This window comes from Miniopterus natalensis, chromosome 10 (genome assembly GCF_054644295.1).
Source record: "Miniopterus natalensis isolate mMinNat1 chromosome 10, mMinNat1.hap1, whole genome shotgun sequence".
In the NCBI taxonomy this organism is placed as follows: domain Eukaryota; kingdom Metazoa; phylum Chordata; class Mammalia; order Chiroptera; family Miniopteridae; genus Miniopterus; species Miniopterus natalensis.
In genome coordinates this window covers 72,329,350-72,348,896 of record NC_142090.1, presented here as the reverse complement: position 1 = coordinate 72,348,896, position 19,547 = coordinate 72,329,350, and the positions used below count along the sequence as shown (strand labels likewise).

Sequence of the window (19,547 nt, the reverse complement as noted above, 5' to 3'; positions counted from 1 at the left end):
CCCTCACACCCTTTCACCAGCACGTTAGCATAAAAAATGTTTTTCTTTTCTTGCTTTGGGCATTACCGTTTTCTTGATAGTATCCCTGGGACCAAGGACATTTTTAATTTGGGAAATAAGGAAAGGAGACTGCAAAGAGCCTCCTGCATTCTTGGGAAGGGTTGCAAAATTGCCTGGAAATGCAGCCTTCCTCTGGACGTCTTCTCCCCCCTCTGTCAGCCCATGATGGCCTGTGACTAACTGGAAAGGCCACTGAAGCCAAGGTGCAGGGCACATTTAGAGAAAAAACCTCAGAGAAAATAATGAAAGGAAGGGCGTGCAGTCGCAATTCCTGCAAGGCAAGGCTGTGCCGGGCAGTGCCCCACGCCCAGCATGGTCTCAACCAGTGCCCGTCAGTGCCCACAGGGCTCACGACCTGGCAGGAGGAAAACTGCTCGGTCAGTACAGGAGGAAACACTTGTTCAGACCCTGAAGATACTGACGTGCTTTTCTGTGGTGATATTTTATAATGGAACAGAAAATGGTTTCCTGCTGTTTGGATAAGTGTTGAGTCAAGTGCAGAGCCAGGAAACACTTACAGCAATTAAAATGTTCACGCTCTGTCACTCAGAGACTTTCTCTTTTAGCTGGCCTTTCAGTAAGTCCTGCAGTTCCAAGAGTGAGCATTTAACATTTGCTCAGCCTCTTGAACACTTAACGCAATGTCACAAGGATGCTTCTTCTGTTACATTGTTTATATATAATGCTGCTCATGAGAGTGCTGTTGTATCATATTAAGTGAAAGAGCAAACGAAATTATCTTACCTCCTAATTTCTTACTTGCTGACCTTTCTGCCTACTTGTCTCACAACTTAATTATATAATTTTCCAAGCTGAGCTTCAGAGAGTCTGAGTATTCCAGCGCCCCCCGGCCTCTTTTAGTTCATCAGTTTGTTAAGCACATTTAGTGATTTATAGATCAAATCTTTGCCTTGCTCAAAAATTCCATGTTCATATGCAAAGAAAAAAGGCTTTTTGTCTTTCACAAGCCTGTTGACAACATATAAAACAACTATTTGTTAGATGTTGTTGGTTTAGTGACACACCCAACTGTAAATCCCTCCTGGTGGCCTGTTTACTTGGAGGTTGACACGTGGAAACTCCTGGTTTGTCTTTTGCGTTACTTGCATTTCTGTGAAAACATTCCAGGGGTTATTTTTGTGGAGCCATTTAAATTGCGTATAAAATTTCTCTCCCGGCTGCACTCCTTTTTTTAAAGTTTTGTATTATAGGAGAGAAAAATATCTAAGTATATTATTGACCTTCTGTCTTTTCTAAAGAAGCTAGTATTTTATTGTTCAGAATAGCTGATATAAGAAGCAAGTAATGTGTCGATTATCTCAATTGCTATTAAAACAGCTTCTGCTCTCCAATCATAAAGAACCATTTTTCCAGGACCCATTCGCCCAGCTCGTAATAATGTCCTAGTAATAATTATTTGCACCGCAGACAATAAAAATGAAATTAAAATGGTTAGAAATGTGACCTCTAGTTGGAAACTAAACTCGCTATCACATTAATGAGGCAGAAGGGGCAGGGGGAAGAGGGTCATACTTTAAAAAATCAAGAAGTTTGAACAGCATGGATGGACCTGGAGATTATTATGCTGAGTGAAATAAGCAAGTCAGAGAAAGACAAACGTCATTTGATCTCACTTATATGTGGAATCTAATGAACAAAATAAACTGAAGAATGAAATAGAAACAGAGGCATGGAACAGACAGACAGCTCTCAGAGAGGAGGGGTGAGGGGGGAGTGGATGAAAGAAGGTGAAGAGATTAACCAAAGAACATATATGCGTAATCCATGGACTCAGACAACAGTGTGGTGATGGCCAGAGGGAAGGGGTGGCGGGGGCTGGGCGGAGGTGGGCAAAGGGGGATAGGAGGAATGGGGACATCTACAGTAATGTCAACTGTCAACAATGAAGTTAAAAAAATAAGAATAAAAAGAAGGCTGAACACAAGAACCATGGCAAACGATAGATTTTTCCATAAGCTTATGAGAATTCTAATAACAGAATGTGGTGCTCTTGATTGGGCCACTGTGTCGGGAAATGGAGTGTAAAATAAAAACATGTGAGTTAGACATTTCAATATACGGCTTCGGGAGGTCTCAGTAACCGTCACAGAAGGGCCCCGAAAGTACAGTGCATGTTCCACACACTCCTCTGTGTTGTGGTCAGACCATCTCCACGGCGAGCAGACGCTTGGGTCTCTCATGACAGTGTGGGGAGCCCAGGTCCTGCTCGGCCTTGCTCACCAGCGGGTGACGTCTGTATCTTGCGTGTGCGAGCGCACATTTGTGTGCGTGCACCCCCAGGCCCCCACGTGCACGCGTAAGTAGGTAGTCCAGCTGCGGTCAGGTGAGGAAGGCGGTGCCTTGACTGAACAGAGCCTGCACCCCGCAGCCAGGGCCCTTGGTTACTGACAGCGCTTCTGTCTCGTGCAGTTTTCTGCCACGTGTATATAACGGAGCACTCCTACGTCAGCGTGAAGGCGAAAGTCTCCAGCACGGCCCAAGAGGTCCTGAAAGTTGTGGCGGAGAAGATCCAGCACGCGGAAGAGGACCTGGCTCTGGTGGCCGTCACGTTCTCCGGGGGTAAATTGTCTTCTGTCCTTGAATATTAATCTTTCACTGGATCCTCTCTGACGGGAGGGAGCTGACATTTTTTTTATAGAGTAAACGTGCAGCTGGTCCCTTCTGGGTCCGCAGCTGGATGACCACAGGAACAAGGAGAAGCCGCCTGCCAGAGGTGTTTCCATGACAACAGCTGGGGGCCGTAGGATGCTGAATTTCCTCCCCTAGAGCTGAGTAGAGAGGCATGCCCATGTTTTGAAATATATTATAAAGCTTTTCATATTTTGTACTCTAGATAAGCCTTCTATTTTCATATTTAAATTAACTTGGGAAATTGCTAAAGGACAGAATTACTTTAGGAAGAAAAAAGGACCGCCTTGAGCTAGCCGTGTTGCTGGCTGACAATTTAATACTTAAAGACTCCCTACCGAAGGAAATAAAAACTGAACAATGAGCCCCAAGCTCACAGGCAGTGTCCCTTCAGGTGGACGTGGGAGTGAGGCCTGGTTATATAGCTCTTCCCCCTGTTGGGCCTCATTTATCCTGGGAGGATGGTTTATTGTCTGTTTTGAGTAAGATCACTCAGATTACAAGCTGACACTATTGATCTGTGCGACCTGAACAGACCCCTTCGTTTTCATGAGAGCCTGTCAGATTTCAGCTTCCCTGGCCTCCTTTCGGGCTTACAATCTTTATTTAATATCTCATTAACCCTGAGAAAAATATAAAGAAAGTGACTTTGCATCAGTCCTTGAAAAATGGGAGAACTCTGTGAACTCACCAAACAGAAGTGAGGGGTGGGGGAGCAGAGGATCCGCACTTCTGTTTACCCGTTAGCAGTATGTGACTGAATACTGCTTCTATTGCGTGGTTCCTCAGAGCCAGCTGAAATGGTCCTACAGGCCAGGGGATTACAATGCAAACATAACAGCCTTCTGTCCAGATGCCTCCTCTCTAGGGCCCTAACTGCATCCCATCAAAAACATTATCTAGAAAACAAAGAGCAAAAATTTAAGAAACATGTGGGTTACGTGAATTTTAATCAGAGAGTGACCAAGTTTTTAATAAAATATTTCAGATATTCCAGACAGATATGGCAAATGGATATTATGTTTAATTTTAGGTGACCAAAATTATTAAGTGATTTTAAACAATTTTAAGTTTCATCTAAACCAACATTTGCCTCTCAAGGCACTAGCTTTACAAAAAGCAATCATCTGGTCCCCATTCAGACAGAAGGTGCTAGAGGAGAAGGGACCTCGAGTGAACTTGGCGGCACAGGAGAGCCACATGAGACCCAGCAGGGCCACATGTGAACCTGGAAATTAACGAGTGGCTCCTTTACTACCCAATTTCTATGTGATGGCCATGAAATGCCGTTTTTACACTCTATTAAATCGGGTTCATCAGGGTGGGCAGTGGCGTTTTAATGTGTATATAGACTCATTGCTAATCACCAGTAGAAATATCAGCTTATCTCTTGAATTATCCCACAGATGTGGAAATGTGCCATTATTTCCCATCGATTAGTTGTTTTGTCCATTAAGAACCTTTCTGCATGCAGCTTAATATCCCCCAAACAGTAACGCTTTTATGAAGGAAAAAACAAACAACAGAGCTTAATGTATTCCTTGTTCTGATTACATAATTTTCAATAAATAATATTTTAAATGCTACTGCAAAATAAAATGACAATGAGATCTACTGTTATTTTAGTTTTGTAAAAAAAAAAAAAAAAAAAAGCTTAAAGATGTTGGCCATTTGTAGGTTTCGTGGATTTTTCTCAAAGGACTGGTACTGTTCTCCTCAGAGCTTTCAGTTGGCTTTATGCTGTTTTGTATCGAGGGTGGTAGGTATATGTATGGAGTAACAATAACCTACCCAGTTATTCAGAGCTTAAAATTTTATCAACTGATCAGTTTTAATCTCTTATAGTATAATGACAAACCTAAAAACAAAGGAAAAAAATGTCTTAGCCCGTGGGAATATTACTGTCAGAACGCCATGGCATTTTATTCCATGGAGTGGCTCTCATAAATTGATATTTAAGGTATAGAAGGACACACAGAGGGTTGCAAGGAGCTGTAGGCAATGAGGGAGGAGATGGAAGAACCTCAGAGCCCAGCCCTGTGGAACCATTTAGTACACACGTCAGCGGCCTGACAGGACAGTCCTATTGATCTTTATAATGCGGGGCCATAAAGAATATATTAGATTATCATTTGTGTGCTCTGTAGGAAACAGGACTGTTCAAAGCAAAATTTGGCCTTTTAGCTGATTAGGTTATCGAGAGAAAGACATGGGATATCGCATTTCCCAACCGCGCAGGGTATCGGAAGGGCTGCTTTGGGAGGAGCTGACAGTGGAATAGACTTGAATATCCCTTTAGTCGATTCCCACCTGCGTTTTGTAGTTAGGAGCAGGACATTTCTCCTAACTCTCTTGTGGTACAAGAGAGCTTCAGCGACCATAGAAAAATGGTCAGAGGATAGGAGCAATTTGCAATAAGGAAAATAAAATGGAAGAAGAATATGTGAAAAATTTCAGCATCACTGGTAGTCAAGAAATACAAAAAACCCCCCACAAACCTGTTTCTGGCTTCAGCAAAACAGCCAACTGACCAAAGGTAATGATCAGTGTTGGTTGGTGTTAGCATTAGAAAGCAGTTTGGCAGTTTGCGTCCAAACCTTTAAAATATTCATTCCCTTTGACCCAGTGATTCTACTACAGGGGATCAATCTTAGTAAAATCATCTATAAGCAGCGAAAGATTTATGCACAGGGACATTGACTTCAGCAATATGTATTATGACTGGGATAACAACAGACCCCATTTATCAAGCCCCTGCTCTCTGCCAGGCCCTGTGCTAGTGTTTAGCATACATCTTGCCATCTAATTTATATGACCAAAAAAAATTGGAAAACATTAAATGTTCAGCAACAGTGAAAAAATTAAGTGATAGTATAATAGACTGTTATGTAACCAATTAAACATGACATAAATAATTTTGACAAATGGGTAAGTGCTTAAATAAAATCAGACTATCAGACTACATATGGAATAATTGCAAATATATGTATTCATAATAAACATGTATGCATATGTATAAATAATTACCACTATATGTATGTGTATGTACACACACACTCTTACATACAGATTAGAACAGAAATATACCCAAATGTGAACCAATATTCCCATCATATGGTTATCTCAGAGTGATGGGATTCTGAGTGAATTTTATTTTCTCTCCTAAAATGTTCCGTGTTCCAAAAAATGACTAAATATTATAAGAGAGAATCACAGGAGGATCCCATTTTATAGATAATGAGCGGTGACAGCCATGCCCCCACTGGTACCACTATGTAGAGTATGCAGAACTCAATTAAATCTACTATACGTCCTATTTACTTGGAAATACTTTTTCTTTGGCAAGTTTCACTCTTTGGATGTACCTTGTATGCCTACTGCTGTACTTGTGTTTCTAATTCCTTTTTTTTTTTTTTTTTTTAAATAAAGGAAAGCATGAACTTCAGCCCAACGACTTGGCCATCTCCAAGTCCCTGGAAGCATCTGGTCGGATATATGTCTACCGGAAAGACCTGGCCGACACCTTGGTGAGGACCTTTAGCCTTGCACTTGGATCACGCAGACACAAGTGTCAGACTAAAAACATACTTGCACATGTTTTATAATGAATGTTAGAAAAATACATGGAATTGTTTCTTCTTCTAGCCAACAGTACACATGTCAAGTAACAATGCTTTGGCAAATCAAAGACACACAGCTCGAAGAATTCTAAACGCTTCCTAAGTCAACTCCTGCTTCCCTCTGAGCCCCTGAAACAAAGGATTTGGGAGAAGAGACTCCTTCTCGAATGGAATTCTAATTCCACTTTTCTGGCGGAGCTATGGAGAGTAGGCTGAGAAATGCACCGTGAGGATTTAAGGGGAAAGCGAGCCTGCCCTTTGTTTCCACCCATTTGGTACACCTGGAGTGCACCCTTCCCTTGCAGAAAGGGTGGAGGTCAGCCTTCCCCGTATAAAATGGTCTCATCCCAGTGGGACAGCAGGTGCTACTGAAGAGTGAGCATTTGAAGGAATGTAGAACGCATAAGTGTAAGTTACTTCAGTTCAAATTTAGGAACATTGACACGTAACTAGATGATTTGCTTGTTGTTTCTAAAAACCTCAGTTTAGCCCTGGCAGCATGAGCTCAGTGGTTAGAGCACTGGCCTGTGCACCAAATGGCCTCAGGTTTGATTCCCAGTCAAGGGCATGTTCCTCAGTTGCATGTTCAGTCCCCAGCCCCAGTCGGGGTGCATGTGGGAGGCAGCCAATTGATGTGTCTCTCCCTCTCCCCCTCCCTCCCTCTTCCACGCTCTCTAAAAAAAAAAAATCAAAAAAATATCCTTGGGTGAAAATTAACAAAAAACCAACAAAATACCCTCAGTTTACAGCTGCTCTCTGTCTGGTAGCATCCATCACCCGTAAGAAGCCGGCTTTACCAGACTGTGACTGTGTCCTCCAGACTCATGGTCCTGGTCTGTGTCATGGAGTCATCCCTGGGCTGGGGCTTTCTAGCTGGTTCCTGCTGTATATATAATTGGATGTATATACCACGTGGGTAAAACCAAAACTGCTTATCATAAAAATGTTTTATGTAAGATTATCTACAGGATATCACGCTACCATAATATTAGTCACTGTCATTTTTGATAATTATTATCAGACACCTATGTGCTGCTTAATTTACATACAGCATCTCATTTACCATCCCCAGTAACCCTGTGAAGTTCGGAGAGGCCGAGTAGCTTACTCTAGCTTCCTACAACCAAGGAGGGGATGGTGCTAGGAACTGAGTCCATTTATATTTGGCTCCGGAGCGCCTGCCCATTCCTTTCATTGGGATGCAATGAGAGAAAAGAAGAGGGAAACCTATTGTCTAACTTGGACCCGTCCTGCTTCTGAGTGCCCGGCAGGTCACTGGTCCTGTCTGCACATGATGTAATTGCATCATCGACACAGGACACACTGATGCTGCACAGCATCTGAGTAAATAATGAAATTGAGTTGACTTCACCCCTCCCCATGAAGGAGGAAAGTCTGCTGTGTAGCTGCTCTGGGCTCCTGGTGATGGAGGGAACCCTCTCTAATGGTCTTCCCGCCCTCCCGCCTTCCTGCCTCGTGCCACGCAGACTTCTCATGCTGTGACCTGGTGTTCATCCCCAGGGCTCTCATCTCCACTGTCCAGGGCCAGCTTCAGAGAGGGGAAGGCAGGCCTGACTCGATGTCTTAATGGAATAAATGGGTGCTTCAAAGTACGTTCCGAGACGAGCCAGACACCATCCCGCCCTGGAATGTTTCCCCCACCAACTTGGCACACCACCTAAAATTTCCCAAGTAGAATCATAGCTTTAGGTATTGTTTTAAATGTTTTTATTGACTTCAGAGAGAGGAAGGGAAAAGGAGATAGAAACATCAATGATGAGAGTCATTGATCGGCTGCCCCCTGCACGCCCCCTGCCGGGGATCAAGCCACAACCCAGGCATGTGCCCTGACCGGGAATCGAACCTTGATCTCCTGGATCATAGGTCGATGCTCAACCATCGTGCCATGCCAGCTGGGCAGCTATAGGTATTTTATTACCAAAATATTCCAGTTGACATGGGACATTGTAAGGGAAGAATGACCTGTGAAACCACCAGTATCCAGTATACTTGCCTGTGGACTATATTCTTGGAAAGCAGGGACTAGAGCCCTGGATGAATGGGTTGGAGAATTACATATATAATGTTTCTTGGAGAGGGTGGGGGACAATCTTGAATAAACAGAGGGTGGTACCAGGGGAAGGAGTATATTTGGGGAGAGCGTAGGGGGCGGTTAAAGGCCAGGTGAAAATATCCTCACGCCTCCAGATCAGTAAACCTAGGTTAGTGCTTCTTCTCAACTCGTGGCTCTCCCCTTGAATGTCTGCTGTGCAGCGTGGTGGCCATCTGGTCCCAGTCAGACAGTCCCTGAGAAACCTTGCCTTTTCCCCACCCCAACACCTCAGTATTTGCACGCGCATTTATGCCGTCTGCCCTTACTGAGCCCCACTCTGTCTCCCACTCTGGGGTCACAGGGACAGTTTGTACCTTGACCTGCTCTGAACAGAATCGAGTCTGTGGGAAAGCTCTGTGAAGGTCTTTTGCCATTTATTTTTTAAGTAGAAAAACTATTCATAAATGTAAAAATTCTAAAAGGCAAATTATTTATTTTGCAGTTTAGAAACAGAGCTTAGTATCTGGAATCTGAACTATTCCCTTCATCCTGTGATGTCATTTAGTTTGCCAAGTCCTACTCTTTGTTTTCCAAGTCACCAACAATTTCAACATCATTAACTATTCAAGTCCAACCCCTGAAATTGGAGGGTTTCTATTTTAATTAAAAATATCAAATATTTCGGAAAGATGCCGAATAATTTTTAATGCATTTGCCAGTGACAATAGATTTAAAGTTGCAGTGACATTTAGTAATTTCATGCTATATTTTAAGGAACTATTGTACCCTAACACATACCTACTTGTATAGGGAAAGCAGTTGATGCTTAAAATAACCACCCCCCATAGGGTATAAATGAAGTAACTTTTATTTTTTATTTCATGTTTAAATAACTCGCTTTCCACAAGCTCTCTAATAAAATACGTGTGTGTGTGTCTGGGATGAGACTTGTTAAACACATTTCCTGTAGAAGCCGTGTCTGTCTTTATTGACGTGCCCTGTGACATTTCTTCTGTTTGTTTTCATACTAGCCCCGCTGGCACATTAATTCCTACCAGAAGCCCAAGTGGTTTCAGAGCCTTCGCTCTCATTACGCTGCCTGCCCGGCAGTGTCTTATAATCAGATTTGTGCGGGCACGTGGGGGGCAGGTGGTGGGGCAGACTCGCTCATTGACAACATCCTACTATTTCTCAGGCGCTTTCCTAACTTGGCTGTAGCTCGCTGAAGGCGAACGGACCGGGGGAAATATTAAGTGCCCTCAGACAAGATTGCTTTTCTAATCTGGGCTTCTAGTGCCTTTCTGTGGGCCGCCAGTGCAGTGCCAAACATTGGGAAACACTGAGGATCCTCTTGCTTGTTTTGGTTTAGAACCCATTTGCAGAAAATGAGGAATCACAGCAAAGGCCCCTGAGGATTTTGGGGATGAACACTTGGGATCTCGCTCTGGAATTAATGAATTTCGATTGGAGTCTCTTCAATTCAATCCACGAGGTGAGAAAGGAGGGAAAAGTCCAAATAAATGCTAGTGCTCTTTTAACTGTGAATTGTTTTTGAAGAATATTTATGCATGTGACTAAGATACCATGGTCCAAAGAGATATTAGAAAGACTAGTCCAGTCCTAGGAAAATCAGAATACATGGTCGTGCTTTATATCTCCTAGTACAAACATATGTTTGTAGACTGTGGTATAAACATGTTATATTTTTACATGTATGAATACATATGTATGTGTATATACAGGGTGTCAAAAAAAATGTATACACACTTTAACAGCTGATAGCTCAGTTGATGTTTCTTTCTTTTTAGATTTAACCCATTAGAATTAGTAATTATTTAAAGTGTGTATACATTTTTTGGGACCCCCCTATATATTATGTATCTAGACATATATATTATGATGCGTGTGTATATATATATATATGAAGCTTTAATGGGGTTGAAAATATATTTTGCATTCAATACTTTTGATACTGATATTTTACTTTTTCCCATGAAGTTTACAGTAGTTACACAAAAATCATATTTATATTTATGTATATATACATGTGCACACACACATGTATATACTTAAGAACATTCAATAAATTTAGACTGTTCGGCAAGACATCAAATACTTTCTTGAAAATTTTGAGATATAGTTCAGAATTTTACATCCATTAACTTCTCCCTTGAGGACAGCTTATAACATTTATGAAACAATGAGTTGTGGGCAAAATGCTACTGACAATTAATGAGTAAATTTAGCCAGAGGAAAGGCTCACAGGAATCAGAAGACAGACAGTGAGACAGCTCTGGGCAGCCTTATGTTGCATTTGCCTTTTCACTATGAAACGGTCTTTCCTTCTGAAGGAGGAACTTGTGCCCAACGTGATCCCTGAGCCTCACTTTCATTTTGGAATGACTTTTAAATGTCTTCATATTTTCTCGTTAAATTTACAACAGGATGATCTAAATTTGAGCAAGTAGTGAAGTCATTCCAGCTAAATGACTTGTGACTTTGGAAACATTACGAGAACGGGATGTGTCCCTGCTTATGCAGTGGGAGAATGTGAATTACTTCTGTAAAATACACACACTCCATTTAGAAACGAATCTCTTCTGTTGCCTTACATGGGATCAGTCTGTATATAATAAATAGTTACTGGTCTCTTTTTTATTTATTTATTTTTTGGAACTTGCTCTTTCTGATTTGATGCTGTCTTATATCAGTAGCTCTCAAAGAGTGCGCATCCAGACCAACATCATCAGCGCCACCCGGAAACTTGTTACAAATCAAATTTTATTGTCCCTATCACATATCAACTGAATCCGAAACTCTGGTTGGAGGGTGATCCTGATTCGCAGTAAAATTTGAGAACCCTTGTCTAGAGAGTCTGCCTGTGAGGGTCTAATGTGAATCTTACCAAATACTAGTAATAGTATTCATGTACACTTGACTTTGCCAATATGGCAAGTTTAGGAGGTTTGGATTTAATTCAACCTGTGATTTAAACTTTGAATGCCTTAGATTTTCACATAAAAGCATCATTCTTACATTCTTAAAAAAAAAAAATACATTTATATAAGGAGTCTAAGTGAACATTAGTCAATGAGGCATCTCTAAAACTAAAGATAAGTTGTTTCAAATTTAGTAAGTTGTAGTATGTTATGATATGGGAGTGGCTACCAGAAATAGCTTTTAAAAATGGACTGAGTTTTATATCAACTTGACTTTGTGCTAAAAATAAACACTGGCATGAATACGTTTTCTTTCAGCAAGAGCTGATCTACTTCACATTCAGCAGACAAGGGAGTGGAGAGCACACGGTGAACCTCAGCCTCCTGCTCCAGAGGTGCAATGAGGTGCAGCTCTGGGTGGCCACGGAGATTCTGCTCTGCAGCCAGCTGGGCAAGCGAGTGCAGCTGGTGAAAAAGTTCATCAAAATCGCCGCACAGTGAGTGTCTAGTGGTGAAAAGCACAATTCCTTTCATCTCCTTGCTGGAGTACAGTTTTTCCCCCTCGTGATGATAGGAAGGGCTGGATGTAAACGTGTAATACTGAGTTAAGTGACCAAATGATTGGAAAGGTCTGTTCATGAATATTTATATCTTTGCATTTGAAGTATTTATATTTTAAAGTAAATGTCAAAATACCAGACCAAAGCACTCTGCTCTGTGCTATAGAACTAATAAGCAGGCAGGGCCACATCTCCATCCTGCAGCTAAACTGCAGTGTGGCCAGTGAGCCACAGCAGGCTAGGAAAATGGGGAAAGGTGATGGGAGGGGGTAGGAATCATTGAAAAGCAGGCACATTTGAGAATTCTGCTCTTGGCTCCTTGATGCCAACAGTATGAACTTGATAAACTCCTTCGCAGGCCCTGCACTGGCTGGTCCCTCATGACCTCTGGGCCTCACCCACTGGGTGCACCCATGCCACAGCCACCCTGAGTGGCTGTCCCTTTCCCATGCACGCCATCCTCCAAGCATGGACACGTGTTGTTGCATCTGCTAAGAATGCCCCCTTCCACCCAGCAGATTGCAGACATTCTTTAAGACATAGGTCAAATGTTTCTTTCTTCCTGAAGACATCACTGATTTTCAAATGCAAAGGTCAGCTACTCCCTACCCTGAACCCCAACCCCCATGCATGCTTTTTTTCTTTTTTAAAAGCTTATTTATTATATTTATTGAACTTATCTGTTTATATAGGGTCCCTTCACTGGGCTATGTTAACCTTAGAGGACCAGGACCAAAACCTTTCCCAGTTCCTTCTACCTCTCGGCCCTCCCATTTTATTTCTCCTTTGTCTTCCAAAATAAGCTTTTATATCAAACAGTGTTTTGAGTACATGTCAGTGTAACATTCAGGAAATAGGTATTGATCACTCATTATAGGTGCAGATCCATGTAAGGTACTGAGGGGAAATCAGACTGAGCCTGCACCCCATTCCCGCCTTCAGGGAGTTTGCAGTCTGCTGGGGGGAAAGGGCAGTACTTCTATAAGGCAAGTAGCTAATGTGCAGAATAGACTGGGGATATGCCCTGTTATGAGATCACACTCTGGGGGCTTTAGAGGAGGGGACACTCACATGCCAACAGTTTGTGGAAGGAAAACATTTGTGAAAGCAGCAGCATCGGGGCTGTATTTGAATTCTGGGTAGAATTTGACAGGTGTCATTCATTGGAGGTAGAGAACATGTGGTCCAGGAAAGTACCCTCGTCCAGTTTGACCCTAGGGGGGCGGTATTTGTAAGGAAGTTGTGGGAGATTCATCTGTAAGGGAAGATGGAACCAAATTGTAAAGGATTTGGGATTTCAGAGTGAAGATTTGGGCTGCCTGGAGGAGGCAGCAGGAATTCACTGAACATGTTTGTGCAGGAAGCTGATGATCAGTCGCCTCTTGGAAGGCGGATCTGGAAAGTGCACGCAGACCGAACCGTAGGCAGGAGACCCCAGAAGCAGGGCGTTTCTTTTACTTAGGCGAGAGAGAATGGAAGTACCTGACTAGTTTGGTGTGACTTGAATGGAAGGAGAGCTAGACAACAGACACACCAAAATCTTGGATTCATTTTATGTTAAATGCTCTTTTTTTTTTTTTTTTTTAATTTGGCTAGTATGTTCCATAGTAGCCTGTGAAATACTTAAAGGTGAGGCTCTTCTGAATCAAAAACATTCTTATAAATGCCAGTTACTTGGAGAAATGGGACATTAATGTCCCAAGGAGTACACCACACAGCTCTCTCCCCAATATAAGATTATTTCTATCCTTGGGGAAATGAAATCTATTCATATCGTCCCCACGTGGCCCCATGATCTTGAATTATTTATGGCGCTGGTCTCTAACCCTAGCTCTCGGACTGGAATGCCAATAGAAACACAAAGTGAAATTCTTCATAATCACAGCAGCAGGAGTAACCTGGGAAAACAGTAATTTCCGTGATCACAAAGTGTTTTCCCTGCCTGAGGCGTCCTATTTGCATATTCATGGGTCCCCTCCTCACCATCCCCGCCCCCACCTCTGCCGATAGAGTGGATTTTATTCCTTCGCACAGACAAAGGAGTGTTTGCTGACCTGGAATGTTCAGCTTCAGTCAGTCTGTTCTTGTCACGGAGTGAATGAACCTCAGCGCCAGGGGAGTCCAGCCAGGAATCCTGTCCAATATCTGACTGTAATGGGAGGGCCAGCTGAGACCTGTGAGGTGAGAGGGGCTTGCCCGTCCAAAAATAGACATCTTGCTGGCGAACAGGACGGGACTAGGGAACTATTATAATGAGAGCATGTTATATATAAAGAAAGATGAATTTAAGAATTTTCAGTTCAAACTGTAAATGCATCCAAAATAGATTGCTAAAAAGGAGGAAGATTTTGGAGTGTCAAAGGGTATGAGAGCATAGATCTCCTACAGGTAAGGATGAGCTGGAACCTGGAATCAGTTCATTTCTTTTAGAAACCACAGAGGGGACACCACCCTCCCACAGGGACGCTCACAGGCATTGGGGGCTGTAGGGTGGGGTTCGGCCCTGCCCTCAAGGTTGAACTCTGTGGCCCCGGGGAGTGTGGAGTGTTTTCAGTTGTATCATTTGTGATCACCTGGAGAAAGGACGTTGCCTCAAAGTGCCTTCTGCTTTCTTTTATGCCGCAGCTGCAAAGCCCAGAGAAACCTGAATTCTTTCTTTGCTATTGTGATGGGTCTCAACACTGCTTCTGTCAGCCGGCTGTCGCAGACCTGGGAGGTGAGCCTCAGGGTCCTCATGGAGAGGGGAGTAGGAGGGACAAATAAAACCAAACCAGAGCCAGGCCGGGTGTGGCTCAGCGGTTGAGCATCGACCTATGATCCAGGAGATCGAGGTTCGATTTCTGGTCAGGGCACATGCCCGGGTTGTGGGCTGGATCCCCAGTGGGAGGCGTGCAGGAGGCAGCCAATGACCCTCTCATCATTGATGGTTCTGTCTGTCTCTCTCCCTCTCCCTTCCTCTTTCTGAAATCAATAAAGATGTATTTTAAAAAAATTGAACCAGAGACATTCCAGCAAAAACCCTTTGTTTACAATGTGTATATTGATTTAAATGGTTTACATAAGTATTACTAGGAAAAAAATGTGACCAGTTGGTAGGGACTATGTTGAACCAGTGGTCTTCAGAATGCTTGTGTCACGTGTATAAAAGAGATGAGAATTGTAAAGCGTTCCCCAGCCGGAATTCGTCTTCCTCGGTTCTGCACCCGTGGTAGCATGGGTACAGTTCCATGGGTGTCCTTTCAACCGCTCACCTACCTGCATGATGATATGTGTCCAGAAGTCTGTTAGCTAAGATGCTAACGAATTACACTTCTGGGCCTCACACTTGCAGGGCCCCTGGCAGTGTGTTCACATGGACCGTGTACATCTTTGCAAAATTTGCAGAAGTAATTTTGTATTCATTTTCAAAATGCTGTACGTTTCAGGCCTCCCAAAGTCCTGGCTCGGCCTCTGTTGGTGTCATAGGATGAAGGCTGTTTAGGTTCTGAGATGGAGAGGCCCCCAGAAATTAGCACACGTTCTCAAACATGGACCTGAAGGGCACATGTGGGAAGAACTGAAATTGGGGCATCCCTAAATTTAGCCAGACACGGGGGATAGAGCTCTCTGCTTCTCCCATGGCCCGGTCACCTTCTTTCCTTGGGTTTTTGTTTCCTTTAATCTCTGTTCCCTACTGACTGGCTACTTTGCTCCATGGACCATTTCTCTCCTTCATCTCTTCTCTTTAGCCATCAAGTCTCCTCTTGTCTCTAGCCCACACGTGTTCACTTCGGTCTCCTCAGCCTCTCCCCACTCTTCCCAGATTCAGCTCCAATCGCTAACTGCTCCATTCTCTTTGTGGTTCCCAGTGCAAACTCCTGCCAGAGGGAAACCGATAGGCCACCTGTTTCTTTTCTTACCTTAGATCTCAGCATAGGTCTCTGGGCAACTTACAGGTTCCCCTTCTGTGAATCAGGGAGATACTCCAATGGAATGCACTGTGGTAGGGGGCCTGAGGGTCAGGGTCAGTGCTCCTTAAAAGGGTTCAAAAGAAAGAAATGAAAGGCTCGCCTGCTCTGGTGCAGCAAACAAGACCATGTGTGCCCGTCATATGAAGGAGGCAGGCGACGAATGCCCTGGTTGACCAGAGGAGGAGCAGGTAGCTGGCAGGGGCTAGGGGGTAGTGGAATTTGAACTAAACCTGGAAAGAAGCTTTGATTTGCAGAAATTGGGAGGAGAAATTAAATTTAAACAACACGCATTCTGTGAGCACACTGATTGCCTACCTTGTGCAAGGCACTGCATTTTCACGCAGGAAGGGAATGCGTCAGGTAGATCAGCACAGAGTGTGCCCTGATGCAGGATATCTTGAACCTAGTCCAGGCGACCGCAGAGGAGCAAGTAGAGGGACTCATTCTTCCTCATCTGCCCTTAAGATGAGGGCATTTGCCAAAGGTAGAATATGGACTGCAATCCAAGTTTTTATTAAAAAGTGACCAGCGTGTGGAATGTCTAACCAGCTAGATTCCAGTCCTGTGGCTGTTATGTATTTGAAACCGGTTTTAGCTACATTCCCAAGGAATGTCGCATTACGGGGTGATGAAAATTGGATCATGAGAAGCAGTCAGGGCAGAAGCAGATGACAGATGTATTTATGGTCAGAAACATGGCACCTGTGAGCACAACTTAATGAACAGCCGCCCCCCCCCCCCCCCCCCCCCCCCGCTGCCCCCGTCGCCTCTCAAAATAACTCACCCCTCTGACCTGTTCTTTTTTCTTTTTAGAAAATCCCTGGGAAGTTCAAGAAACTTTTCTCTGAACTTGAAAGTTTAACGGTAAGCAGCTGACCAGAGGGGATTTATTCTTCAGATGAGTTGCTAGCGTCTAAGCTCCTTCTAGAATTTAGCCATGGGTGCCTGCACGCCACCAGGGCAGGGAGCTTAGACGAGTTCACTTGTCTACGAAAATGTAGCTTCGTGTCTTAGGAAGGGAAGGGAAGCAAGTTTATAAATAATGCTGCTGGTTCTCCGTGGAAAACGGTAGCGAGAATGGTCCACTTAGTATGATTTTTTAGAAGGCAGATTTTTTTTTTTTTTAAATATGTCTTTACTGATTTCAGAGAGAGGAAAGGAGAGGGAGAGAGAGAGAGAGAGAAACATCAATGATGAGAAAGTCATTGATCAGCTGCCTCCTGCACGCCCCCAACTGGGGATCGAGCCCACAACCCGGGCATGTGCCCTGACCGGGAATCGAACCCTGATCACCTGGATCCTAGCTTGACGCTCAACTGCTGAGCCACGCCCGGCCGGGCTAGAAGGCAGATTTTTAAGTATAGCCCATTTCAAAGCCAGTGGAATGCATGGGTGTAAATGTAGTTTGCAGCCAGTGTCTTATGCATTACTCTTTTCTCCTCTTTGCCATTTCGTAGATTTAGGAACAAAAATGTACCGTTTCTTTTCAGAACACAATGCAACAGCGTTCTCTTGTTTTCTCTGCAGTCGTCTGTGAATCCTGAGGGCAGTTTTTCTTTGCAGTGTAACTGACAAAAGACACTGACAGAAATAACGCAGAGGAAACTGTGCTTAAGGAACCGATTGGAGGAAAATAGTAGGGCCATCAAAAGGTGTCTTTTGCAGCCAGTTCCCATTACTGTAAACCAATAACTTGGCTTTCATTCATTGCCTAGATTTCCTGCCCTAATTTAGTGAGTTTATTTTCCTAGGAAACCTTTGTCTACTTCGTTCCCAGGGAGGACCTCTCAGTATCTAAATCATGTTCAGATTGCTTAGCAAAAGCGGGTTGAGAATTGTTTCTATAGCGCATTGATTTTTCTTTCTCTTTGTAATCTGCTTGGTTCGGCAGGATCCTTCCCTGAACCACAAAGCCTACAGAGATGCATTCAAAAAGATGAAGCCACCCAAAATCCCTTTCATGCCCTTATTGCTTAAAGGTAACGATTTTTTTTTTCTTCTATGCCATGTAATTTCACCTTCCAGAAATTAATCACTGTAACTATAGAGGACAGAAAAAAGAGCACTCAGTTTATTTCTTTAAAGTAATTTTGACACTCAGACCCTCACGGTGTTTGCTGGCGATCGTTTTCCAGATGCTCCGTTACTTCTGAGATACCCAAAATACTGAATTGTACTCGAACAGACATGAAAACATTTTCTCTTCACTCACAGAGTTTGTCACTGGAAACTTCTGTGTTTTCACTTTACTCTGCTTCTAAGCACTATTTGATTTTCTGTGAGTTTACAATCCACTTAATTCAACCAAGAATAGGCTGAGATGAAGACCCCCCCAGTGGTGATCGGTCGAGTGCTGTGTTAGCGACCTAGGTTTCGGAGCTGCAGCCCACAGCCCGCTGCTGGGTGGGGAACAGCTCTGGGCAAGGATGGGCTCCCTTCTTTCGAGGAGTGGGATCCGTTTGTGGCAGCTCCACGTTAGTCCACTGACTTCTCCTCTGTGGAGCAGCAAATAATTTGTCATGAAACATGTTAGTTAAATGTACTAATGAGATATCACCAGACTCTTTCAATTCCAGGGAATTCATGTAGGGGAATTTTGTTTTAATCTGGCCTATGCTCCTGACATTCTGCCTATGTCTTACCTGCGTGCTTTCCAGGGAAAGGGGGTTTGGTCATTTTTTAAATTATTTTTCCTTTTTATTGATTTTAGAGAGAGGAAGGGAGAGCCAGAGAGAGGGGGAGAGAAAAAAACATTGATGTGAAAAAGAAGCATTGATTGGTTGCCTCCCGCACATGCCCCAACTGGGGATCGAACCTGCAACCTAAGTATGTGCCCTTAATGGAGCTCAAACCAGCCACCTTTTGGTGTCTAGGATGGTGTTCTAGCCAACTGAACCACACCCAGCAAGGTGGATTTGGTCATTTTTCTTGGCCATATTTTGATTCCTTAAACAGATTTTATAGAAATACTCTTTTATATAGCCTCTGCTCTTCAGAGGCTGTAACCTCGGCTGGGCCGGCCCCATGACTGGGCCTGTGTCTGTGATTCTGGAAACGGGTTTCCCAGAACTGGGCTGCTGGTTGGCCTGGCCAAGCTCCTCCCCAGCCTTTCCCCTCACCCGCCCCACTGGCAGCAGAGCTGATATTCCCTCTCCGCTTCTCTCAAGAACAAGCACAGCCTGGAGAATTACCGAGTTGCTGTGCGCACTCGCAGCCACTCCTTTAGTCTTCATGTGGCATAAAGCGGGAATCTCTGCGAAACAATAAAAACAGTAATATACTAGGCCGGTCGAGAGGCGCGCGGATACTTCATCCAGCTGAAAAGATCCCGCTAATGTAAATGGATGAAATAAGGAGAGACTGTAATAGCAAAATAATTTAAAAGTTCATGTGATTCTACACATTTATTTCCTTTTAGGATAGGTTTATTCGGGCTTATGATTTTTATTTGCAAAATGAAACACCTTTAACGGGAGAGTGGGGGTGGCAGGTGGGAAGCAACACAGGGACTCTTAGACACATAGGAAAAACAGAATATGAGGTCAGATCTTAGAAAGGAGTTGACTTTAGGAATTAAGATTTTTGAAACAAATATGTTTAAGGTAATGAGAAATTAGCTGACAATACCCCTTCAACTTAATTAGATACGAGCAAAGCTTTCTGCTGTATGTTAGTGATTTTCCCCAAAAAACACTTAATGCCGTCGAGCGTCTCAC

General features: G+C 43.5%; 1 protein-coding gene across 2 annotated transcripts in view; it reads left to right on the top strand.

The window, feature by feature from the left end:
* The window catches only part of RAPGEF5 (Rap guanine nucleotide exchange factor 5), a 190,289-nt gene that overhangs the window by 159,805 nt on the left and 10,937 nt on the right, over window positions 1-19,547 (top strand). For both annotated transcript variants that reach the window (XM_087821202.1, XM_087821201.1), the window contains exons 17-23: window positions 2,491-2,640; window positions 6,139-6,236; window positions 9,752-9,874; window positions 11,640-11,818; window positions 14,507-14,597; window positions 16,645-16,695; window positions 17,723-17,810. In XM_087821202.1, the coding sequence (XP_087677328.1) occupies window positions 2,491-2,640; window positions 6,139-6,236; window positions 9,752-9,874; window positions 11,640-11,818; window positions 14,507-14,597; window positions 16,645-16,695; window positions 17,723-17,810 (780 nt within the window). The remainder of the gene's footprint in view (window positions 1-2,490; window positions 2,641-6,138; window positions 6,237-9,751; window positions 9,875-11,639; window positions 11,819-14,506; window positions 14,598-16,644; window positions 16,696-17,722; window positions 17,811-19,547) is intronic.